This window comes from Dichotomopilus funicola, assembly GCF_033296635.1.
Source record: "Dichotomopilus funicola strain CBS 141.50 unplaced genomic scaffold C8A04scaffold_26, whole genome shotgun sequence".
In the NCBI taxonomy this organism is placed as follows: domain Eukaryota; kingdom Fungi; phylum Ascomycota; class Sordariomycetes; order Sordariales; family Chaetomiaceae; genus Dichotomopilus; species Dichotomopilus funicola.
The window spans coordinates 177,071-187,419 of record NW_026944047.1 but is presented as its reverse complement, the minus strand read 5'-3'; the positions used below and the strand labels follow the sequence as shown (position 1 = coordinate 187,419).

General features: G+C 55.3%; 2 protein-coding genes across 2 annotated transcripts; one reads left to right on the top strand and one right to left on the bottom strand.

Annotated features, from left to right (window-relative positions):
* Positions 1–7,358: 7,358 nt before the first annotated feature.
* C8A04DRAFT_11710 (uncharacterized protein) lies at positions 7,359–9,117 on the bottom strand (the record flags this gene model as incomplete). Its single annotated transcript, XM_062777070.1, has 4 exons — positions 7,359–7,738; positions 7,806–7,910; positions 7,987–8,645; positions 8,741–9,117. The coding sequence occupies 4 exons, from the start codon at positions 9,115–9,117 to the stop codon at positions 7,359–7,361; spliced, it is 1,521 nt and encodes a 506-aa protein (XP_062637561.1).
* Positions 9,118–9,657: 540 nt separating this feature from the next.
* On the top strand, positions 9,658–10,349 carry C8A04DRAFT_28092 (cytochrome b5-like heme/steroid binding domain-containing protein; the record flags this gene model as incomplete). Its single annotated transcript, XM_062780517.1, has 4 exons — positions 9,658–9,748; positions 9,859–9,893; positions 9,963–10,020; positions 10,165–10,349. 4 exons carry the CDS (start codon positions 9,658–9,660, stop codon positions 10,347–10,349), a joined length of 369 nt encoding a protein of 122 aa, XP_062637560.1.

Sequence of the window (10,349 nt, the reverse complement as noted above, 5' to 3'; positions counted from 1 at the left end):
GTGGAATGAACAATTGGGAGGGGGGTGGTGGGGAGGGGGGTGGCAAGACATGCAGGTCGAGATGCAGCGTCGAGGTAACGTGAACGATACGTCCCTCGACCGCCCTTCTGCGCCTGTCTCCCGTCCCGTGGCTAGGTGGATTTTGCAAACGGCAATGCGGACGGCCACGAGATCAACAGCGTGAGCGAGACAAGAGCCGGTGGTCGGCGCGACTTTGACCCATGGCGCGATGTTCTCGAAACGGCGCCATTGGCTACGCGTGATGATCGATAATGGACGACGGCCGCCGATTTCGACCGTTTTCCCCCCATGTCAGAGGTGCTAGGCCGGCTTGCATCCGATAGCCGAGGACGGCGACGGAAACGAGCCTGTCTTGCGCTGCTCTTTCGCCGAGAGGCAAAAAAGCGCGCTCGCGAAACGTCTTGATCCTTCTAGGCAGTGACGTCAAAGATGCAGGTCTCAACGATCGCGGAGATGAGTAAACACCACTAAATGCCCTTGGAGAGACGGCAGTCTCCAGAATATGTCCCGGAAAAGCTATTCGCCACGCGGCTGAAACGGCGCAGCCGAAGCCCTACCGAGCGCGGGGAGCCTGGCGAACGAGGAAAATGGTAGTTGGTTCAACGTTGTTGTGTCGATGTTTGTTTCCGCGGCTGTTTGGTCAATGAGAGCGTCCCCAGCTTCCCCAAGCTGACCAACCGTGCCGCAGCGACCGGCGGTGGTGGGGGTGAAGGTAGGGGCATTGAAACCCTGGTAATATCGCTATACGAGCGGCCCAACCGCCGTTCAATATCTCCGTCGCTCATTTCTCGTTGCCATGCTTCACGGCCAATCTGTGGACCTTTTTCCCCAATTCGGAGGCTCACGGGAGCAAAAGCAGTGAGAATTGACGGGGGTAAGCTTGTTCGTCAGTCTGCGCCGGACTGTGAGAGATACGGGCAAGTCGTGCAAGAATCGTCTCGAACCTGGGGTTTGTTGGCGAAAAAGAGCGGGCAAAAATAAAGTGAAAAAAGACGATGGAAATGTGGTTAATTAGCAATCTTGGCACAAGATCTGAATTGTCGGCCGTTTTTTCCTAGTGCAATCCGCAGGCGCGCCAAACCCAAATCGGGGAAATAGGCGGGCTTCAAGTGGGTCTGGAAATGCTGGCGGGGCCAGCCAGCTTGGGAGTGGAAGGTGCGCATAGAGTATGTACAAGATCGAAGCTTCACTCGCATCACGCCTGCATCTTCCGCTGGCTGTCACTGCAGAAGGCGAGCGGCTGCCTGGCGAACACATCACGGAAGCTGCGTTCTGGAGGCAGGCACGATCCGTTGGGCGCTCTCTCTCTTTTTTTGTTTCGCCGTTCGGTTCTGATGTCCAAGTGTGCCATCCGTTTTCAGAAATAGTGGGACAGAAAGCTTAATTGTGGAAGGCCCCCGCATTCAGAAAAAAACGCCATCTCAAGGCATCCCAATAAACGGACCTCTTATTCGTCGACGGGGTGTGGTCTCCACGACCCTCCCTTTTGAGCATATCCGCGCCATACAATCGTTCCGGTGTGCCCTGGGGGGGGAACTCTCAAGTCGGCGGGTATGAACTCGGGGTCGATTGTCTGCGGGAAAGGGGGAGAAAAGACACTGGGTGTCATCTTGTCAACACGAAGTGGTAGCACAGGCGCAATCGGTACTTTGGAATCTCACACCACGCATCGGGGCTGGACCATCCGCCCGGCTACCAAGGCGAACCGAATTCCAAGTTTTCAAGAGCCGTCACTGTTGAACGACCGATCTATCTCAAGGACAACTGGATCGTCGAAGCTGCAACGGTAACACAAAATTTGGTCCGAATCGGCAACGGAATCGTGTTGCCTTGAACTTGCAGGGAATTTTAAGACGGACGCGGAGGCGCTTGAACGGTTTGCAAAGAGTGCAGGACCTGACGGAAGAGCGTTTGGGAGTGCAGCAAGTTCCCCTGAGGGGGGTTGCTCCAAAATGCCAAATTCATCTTGCCCGATGGGAAACTCCTGAAAGTCATCGGGGGCTACCGGGGACCACCACATCGGGACATCCACGAGAAGGCGGTTTCTTCGCCCGATCAGCTTGTCTTCAACTGTTCTGGTCGTTTGGTCAGGTTCTGTCAGCAAGCCGGCCCCCACTACAGCTAGTGCGCCAGCGGGGGCGACTGAAAAAAACGGGTGCCTGGCGCCTGGGTCTCAGCGCCTCACCAAGTAAACTCGCTCACTAGACCATCAAAGGCTGCTGGGCGGCATGCCGGTCTATGCCACGACACCGAGACCCGCGCCGCCGTTTCGGCAGCTGGCTCGCCTGGGGTGTCGAGATCTTGAAGCTGGAGGTGATGGGAAAAGGAAAGCCTGGGGCATGGGGTCCACAGTTTAAACCGTATTTCAGAGCTCCAATGATGCTCTCCGTATCCTGGCCGTATTGCGGGGCCGGGGAAGAAGGAGATTCGAAACTCCCACGTTTGGTTGTCGCAGGCATTCTAAGGCGCATCACAATCAAAACTCAAACTACCGTCCCCTGGAAAGGCAGGTGAGCCTCCAAGTCCCCGGTTCGCTGATATCGAGATGAGATAGCAGGCGTCAGAGGGTGCAGAATCTCGGGATCTAGACCACCATTCTTACTAGTGGTCCATTGTCTCTGGCGCATTCCAACTGGCCGGTCGCTACCGGATATGCGAAACGAGCAAGCAACGACAAGGACAAGGTCTATATCGAAAAAGCCCCCAAGCCATTTCACATCCTCGTATGCTTAACTTCTACACGTGTAAATTGACGGAATATCTTGGTGCCTGGCAAGTCCGGAGCAAATCAGAGGGCCGGTGGTCACAAAGAACGCCGAAGGGGGGTGACCCCGAGGGGCATGCTCCGGGGAAAAGAAGTTCGCCCCACTCAGCCGGAGCCGTGGGTGGAAGGCAGGCACACGGGCCGTGGAAGATCCTGGGATGCCATCGGATTCCAATCAGATAACGAGTCGACACCCACGTTCTTACTAAAATATCGTGTCCCCAACTCCGCAAATTCTGGGATATCGAGACAAAGTCCAATGCAGAGTCGACGCAAAGACAGGGGAAGCTTGCTGAACGGAAGACCCGGACGGCATCGCACGAACAAGAGAATCCATGGCGAATCCGGCCCCGGGCAACAACGTGCCAATGATACCATCCCGTACCCCGCCATCGTCCAGGACAAGCCGCCGAGATTGTCATCAACATAGTTGAAGGGCCGTTCTCAACGGGATGGCCTTAGTCATAGGCGATGTCGAGGAGAAGCGGCTGGCGCGGTCGAAGGATTTCAATGTTGACAACAAACATTTTCGCCTTTCTAGTTGAGCAAGCGAAGGAGCGCGGCCGAGAGATGTCCCGAGTTCTGACTGAACTTCGACGACGACTCAACCCATTTAAGCTTAAACCACCTTGCCAAGGCCGACATTTGGCGTGGCCTAGCCAATCAGGGGCTCTGTTGGTCCCCGGACTTTGCTTGCGTCCCGACTTGTTCAACTCTTTTCCAGCGGACGCCCCTCTTCATTAGCTTCTTGGAAAAATGTCGCTAGAGATCTCGAAGTCTTATCACCGCGGGCGTTTGTCCGTTTCCCATCAGTAGCGTCACACACCACCAGCCTGCGTACCAACTGAGAAGACCCGAAAGCGAGCTAAGACAATGTTTTGTGTGTGTCTAACGTTAACTGCGGATGCGGTTGACAGCGAATGGGGGCTGACCGGATCTGGCTCCATGCCCCCGCACAGGGTCGTGTGGAGGCTCTCGAACCCGTGGATCTGATCGTCTTCGTTCGTCGTCAAAGCAGCAACGTTCACACCAACCACTTCACTCCCGATATGTATAAAGCATGTATTATGTCGACAGATTTAGATTAGTTATCGCATCTCCCGCCCATCACCTCCTGCGCCGAGGCTTTGAGAGCGCCAGATATCCTCCGGGCCTGGCATTCTGACCTAAATCCGGTTTACACCCGATGGTTACACAACAGATCGTCCGACTTGGCACCGAGGCTTGGACCCTGCGCGACCGCCAGAGTAACGGTGCATGCAGACATGCCTGCGAGTGTGAAGCAGGCGTAGAAGGTGTCCAGAAAGGTTTGAAGATGGGGCCAAAAAAAGAAATAAAAATAAAATAGGCAAACAGAAAGACTGTGGTGTGGGTTCCTTGCCCTTGTCGAAATCTCAACGGTGAGGAGCTGCGAGAGCGTTTCTTTACCCCGCCAAGGCCCACAACGGCGAACAGGGCCGTTCCCAAAACGGATCACAATGTTGAGACGACATGGGCAGAAGGAGACGAGACAAGACCAGCCTAATCAACACGAGCTCGCGCCGCCGCCGCCGATTAGGCTCCGCGGACAGGCCACCGCGGAAAACGAGCCTCCCGCCCCGAAAAAGACGGCCAGCGCCGAAATCCCGTCAGAACTCAAAATGAAAGTCGCACATCCCAAAATCGAAGCCGACCCCACTCAACCCGCCGTCTCCGAGGAGCTGCAAGACATGCCAAGACATAACGGGGCTAAAATATGCCCAAAAGGCTCCTAATTAAGCGAATTAGCCCACTTCAATGACGATACCCGAAACTAGGCACGAATGAGGTTCTTGACTCTGTGGCCAACCATCGTCCACCATCCGTCTCTCTCTCACTCCGTCCGGCCAAAATCACAAGACAAAAACGAATTTGACCCAGCTCGCTTATGGCCCAAAGGTGGAATCCCAGCCCTTTCCCAGAACAGCAGCAGAAAAGAAGAGAGGAGAAAGTCTTCCCCAGGCACCCGAATTCTCGCCTTGCTGTATGGTCGATCTGGCAGAGCCGGCGGAGATATTCACAAGCTTCACATGCACACATATCGAACTCGCTAATCCGCTGCCCTCCCTTACAGGCGTAGTCCTTGCAACTTTGACGGCTGCTAGGTCACGTTACAAGTACGCTACTACTAGTGTCGCCGTTCACTCTTTAGCTTCAATCACTGTCCAGAACCCCCCCTCCACCCCCCCTCTGCTCCTGCCTCCCCCTCCCTCTTCTCCGAACGCCCCGTGGAAACCGTCCGGCTTGAGGCAATCGCTAGCATAACCGCACACCAAGCTCCACATGGTCTGGACCTCCCCCAGTCCCCTCCCAACCCAGTGATGATTCAGCCAATCACTTTAACCAGCCCACTGAGACGAGACACTCTTTTTTTGAGCAAATGGGGCCACAGATTTTGGTACCTGGATGAAGCGGGGCCTGCCAGAATGGTATGCCAATCCGGAACGCACATCACTGCAACAGTCGAGGCGAGCCGCGCGGGGAGAGACGGTCTGTCCCGTAGCGGAAGGGGAGGCAGATCCGTGCTGATAGCTCGAGTCTAGCGCCGGTACACTAAGGTATGACAGGTTTTGCATCAAGAGTTTTGAGGGGGGCGCGGAGACTTCAATCTTCGGGTTTCTGAAGCGTCTCAACTTTTGTACGAAAGAGTTCCAGTATCTCGGAGATAATTAGTCCCAACTTCTTCTCGTCATCCAGTTAATTGCACCTGATCGTACACTCAAACAGAATCCTCCAACTCCAGCTCTCAACATGATTGGTCGTCTCTTCCCCGTTTCGGGGATCATTCATTTTGCCCACTTCGTTTCATTTTACCCACATTCCATTTTTTTACCCCAATTCCCACCCCCCGGCCCCCCCGGCGATATCGCAAACGTTCCGATAATAGGACATGTTCAAGCATGTGGGAAAAACAAAAAACCAAAGAGAAAACCAAAAACGGTTCCTCTGTGACGGACAGATCCCTGATTTCTCAACAAAATTTGCCCATTTCCTGAACGCCGGACACAAACTACCCTCCATCGACGTGACGTTCCCTGCCCGCTGCAAGTTCCTCGCCACCCCCCCTGTCACATCGCCCGCACACGCACACACACACCCCCCCCCCTGCTTCCTCCAAAACACGTGTGCCGACAGGGATAATAGGCGAAGCGCACAAGAAGAGAAGGAATTTCCCAGTCGTTCCCAGCCGCCAGCCCACGAATGAGAGAGCAGGCGGTGTGGCTAACAATTTTTAATGTGGGGCGACCTTTGCCCGGAGTTATCCCACCCTTGTATCCCTGCTCGGGCATCAATGATGGAAGCCCGGATCCTTCCCACACACATTTCTGGACCACACCTTTTGCCAATGGAACTCGCTCCAAAGCTTTCCCGATTTTTTCGAGCCCCGCAGGACCGAAGTACCTGCACTAGGGAGTGTAGGTCCCCGAAGCCCTCTTTTTTTTTTTCTTGGGTTGATGAGGTGGTGCCCGTTTCTGGAAAAGGCGTGGGATCCGAGCGCGGGAGACGGTGGTGGTTACCTTTGGCTCAATTCTAGTTGTATTGTTTTATTTCTTTTGAGTTTAAAGTTTGGCGAATGGAGATTGGTGAGGGGTCCCTGGCCTGGTATTCCCGACCTCCTGGTCTTGTGACACCCGCACCGGCCTCATCCGCTCTCCGTGGTACAACACACCCTTCTCGCTCGCTTGAGCTCGCTTCGCGAATCCGGTTCGCGCGCGTATATCCATCCCGTCTTGTTTCTTTGCTCTCACCCTCTCCCTTCTTTTTGGGTTTGTCAGGATTCGGCGTCGGTGATCTATCGGGGATGTGTGTGGAGGACTTGAGGGGGTTCTTTTCTTGTCCCGCTTCATGCCGACGTTTCCGTACAGCATTGACAGTGACCTCACCAAGTGACTCCCTTTGTTCTCGAACAGTCGGAGCCGACACCAAGCACGGATTTACCAGGTTGTCATTGGGGTTTTGCCCCTCACCCTTCTTTTGCCCACTTCCCCAAATTCCTTAAAAGTTAGCTTGTTATCCGTAACGTTAGCCTGTGTTGCGCAAGCAAGCTGGTCCCCGCCCCCACTAGCAATGCATCGTTCGGGACTCGGGAGGCTGAGCTGCGCCCCAAGGGCGCATTTCCCGGGAAAGGCACCTCGAATTCATGGGTCGAATTCATAGGTCGATACGTCTTTTTCTTTTTTTTCGCATTGCCCATTTTGGAAGTGCGAAAAGCTGATCGGGCAAAGGGAAAGCCGCGCGCTGAGCTGATTGGGAAAGTGTCGGGCTGACCTCGAAACATGTGTCGATGTCGAGGAATAGAACGCGGAACCCTGCTGCCTGGCGGACTCACATGTCGGTAAGGCCGATTGTATGACCGTAGTGATTGATGGGACTAGAGTGTAGCGACATGGGGAAGAGTGGTGCTCTTGGTGCTCTCGGTGTATGCCCGCTTGAGCGCTAGGAGGAGGTGGTGTTTGGTGCTGTGAGAGCACTGTCATGGATTGAGCGGAGAGTGTGAAGTTGTGAGTGATGACGACGGCGTGAGTGGTGATGAGAGTAGTAGTTCATGAACACCTCATGCTGAAGGCAGGCTCTGAAGCCGCGTGGTAGCCTCTGTAGCGTAGTCGCTGAAGCCAAACTTATTGCTCAAGGCAATGGCCTCCTCATACTTCTTGCGCGCCTCATCGTTCTTACCCAGGATCGCCAGAATAGAACCCAGATTAGACAGCGCAACGGCACAGGCCTGGTCGCACTCGGGAGTACGTTTCTCACCCTGTGGCTCTGACGCATGGCTGACGGCGTTCTGTGCCCATCGTTGGGCCGAAGCGAGGTACGATGCGCGCTGTTCGGCCGCTGAGGCCCAGGCTTGGGACTCCTCCTTCATCATCGCGTGCACGGGAGCATCACCGGGCGTGATGAGAGGATGCTCGGCGAAGCTGGTAGCAATGTTGTTCACTACAGATGTTAGTCTACCTCAAGCCAAAGAGCCCAAAGCGTAGTGTGTGGAGTTGGCAACACTTACTCAACAGCGCAATGTGGCAGGGCTCCTCGCACAACCTAAGAGCCTGGAAAAAAAGAGGAACTGCGAGGTGGTGTTGGTTTTTGGCCTGGTAGCTCTGCGCGAGCGCTGTGAAGGGAAAAATTAGTCTCCTACTTCACGCGGGCGCAAATCCCAGGGGGTGTCGCCTCATTTAAAAACTCACACTCCAAGCTGCCGCCAATCTCCTCGGGAGTCATCCAAGGCCCCTCCCCTTCTTTGAGCCCACCATTGGCGCGCCTCTGCGTCTCCCTCAGTGCGGTCTCAACGGCCCAGACAAGCCGATCGTGGGAAGTCTCCCGTTCCAGAACATGTTCGTCAGAGTACAGGCTGGCCAACTTGACACTGACACTGACGGCCTTGGCCAGGATCCGCGTTCGCTTAGCCCACCACCCCTCCAGCGGTTGGTTGGGGGCCGCAGATTCCCCCTCTTGGGGGGGTGTCGGCGGCTCCAGTTTGGGAAGGGTTCCGTCCGCAGCGCTCTTCTCCATGACCTCCACCCAGCGCTTGCAGTCGCCCAGCAGGTTCTCGAGCACGTCGATCGCATTCTGGTAGCTCTCAATCTTCTCCAGCCACGCGGCGACCTGGATCTTGATGCCCATCACATCGTCGGAGAAGTGATCCATCCCTTCCTGCTCGCAAAGCTCGAGGGCCTGCTTGTAGTATTTGAGGGCGCGCTGCGGGTCGGGTTGGTGGTTGCTGAAGTACAGGGCCTTGCGCAGGGCCGCGGCCACGGGCTCGGGAAAGCGCGTAAACTGCCGGCTGTTGAAGTACGTATAATAGGCGTATATGCAGTAGAACATAACGCCAATGGCCCCAACCACTCTATCGGGGGGTGGTGTCAGCGCACGGTGCGGTCTGGCACGGCATGGCATGCGCCTAGGGTGCCTGCAGTTGGGGTGGGGGAGGGGGCCACTCACGCCACGATTGCACTGAATGCCTCCAACGGACTATCGCGCATGACATCCCTGAATTTGGTGTTCCGGATTACGTACCAAGACCGGGCGGAATCGGACCTGATGGCGCGCCAGATCATGCCCGCGAGCGAAGGTGTCGGCTTCGGTGGTTGTCCGTTTTGCTGGGACGAACCTTTCGGGTTGGTATTCGGGGCGTTCGTCGAGTTTCGGCGGTATTGGTAGCCAACTAGTTTTGAGAAGCAGGTCGTCGGTTTTTGCCGCAACTGTTGGTAGGGCTGTTGCCCTCGGAAAGTAAGTGTCGTCGCAGACGAAGCGCATCGCTGCGACAGCCGAGCGCCGCCGCCCACAGACCGGAGGCCAGCGGCCCTGAGTAAGGACATTGTGGCACCCTATGGAACCGGAACTCGATTGGTTCTCGTTACCGGGGTTTAATCGGCCGGGCGCTGTGAATTAACGGCGAATCCCTCGAAATTTCGTGGTTTGTTGATTTGGTGTTGAAAAAGTCCAGTTGAGGAAAGAGGTCCGAGCTCGAAGCTTGATGAAGCTCTCCATCTTGATTCCTCAGGCAGCTCAAGCAATTGAGCTGCACGTCATCGCACGACGGAAGCACATCCCTGTCGGGCCCCGCGTGCCCCTCCATTCCCGAGGTCCGGCGCGGGCCCACCCGCTCATGGTTTCGAACCGTGAGCTTCCGTGGCATTTGAAAGAGTGAATTCTCAAAAAGTCAGTGACCGTTTTGACCATTCTCATCTTCAACTTTGAGTCGCTAGGCAAAATAAAGTGAGTCTCGAGGGGTTCTCACTTTTGAGGTCATTAGGAACGACGTTAATCCCGCTATCCTTGGCGCAAGCTCACAATTCCCAGATAAAGACAATCAACAGCTCCCTCTTCAAGCCGTCTCTCATCTACCAGCAAACAGAATGGCCGGGAAATTTGAGCCCAAGGTTCCTGTTCAACTGAACCCCCCGAAGGATGACCCCATTTCCCTCGAGGAATTGGCTAAGGCGAACGGTATGTATTCTCATTTACGATGAGTTCTGTCCCTTCAGAGGCAGTCCATGATTTTGAAGGGACGTTCTTCTTTCGTATAACTTCCGACTCACTCACATCGCGGTTTCTAGGCGAGGATGGCGAGAAGTGCTACGTCGCTATCAAGGTCAGTACCTTCAGCACCTGTTGCTCTTCCCCCTTCCCACTTCAACTCTTACTCACGCTCCCTATGCAGGGCATCGTCTACGATGTAACAGGTAACAAGGCCTACCAGCCGGGTGGCGCCTACCACGGTACGTATTCATCTTAGTCACCTGCTTCCATGATCAACCCTCACTTCATCGCTCCTCTCCCTTCCCTCCTTCCTCTCTCAGGCACGAGGAAACCCCTAGACCCCAAGCAGACAGCCAACCAACTCACCTCGTCTTCCCCTACAGTATTCGCCGGCAAAGACGCCTCGCGCGCCCTAGGCAAGACGTCGACCAAGCCCGAGGATGTGAGTGCCGACTGGCAGGACCTCCCCGACAAGGAGAAGGGTGTGCTCAACGACTGGGTGACCTTCTTCTCGAAGCGGTACAACGTGGTGGGCAAGGTTGAGGGCGCGACGAACTTTGAAGAGTAG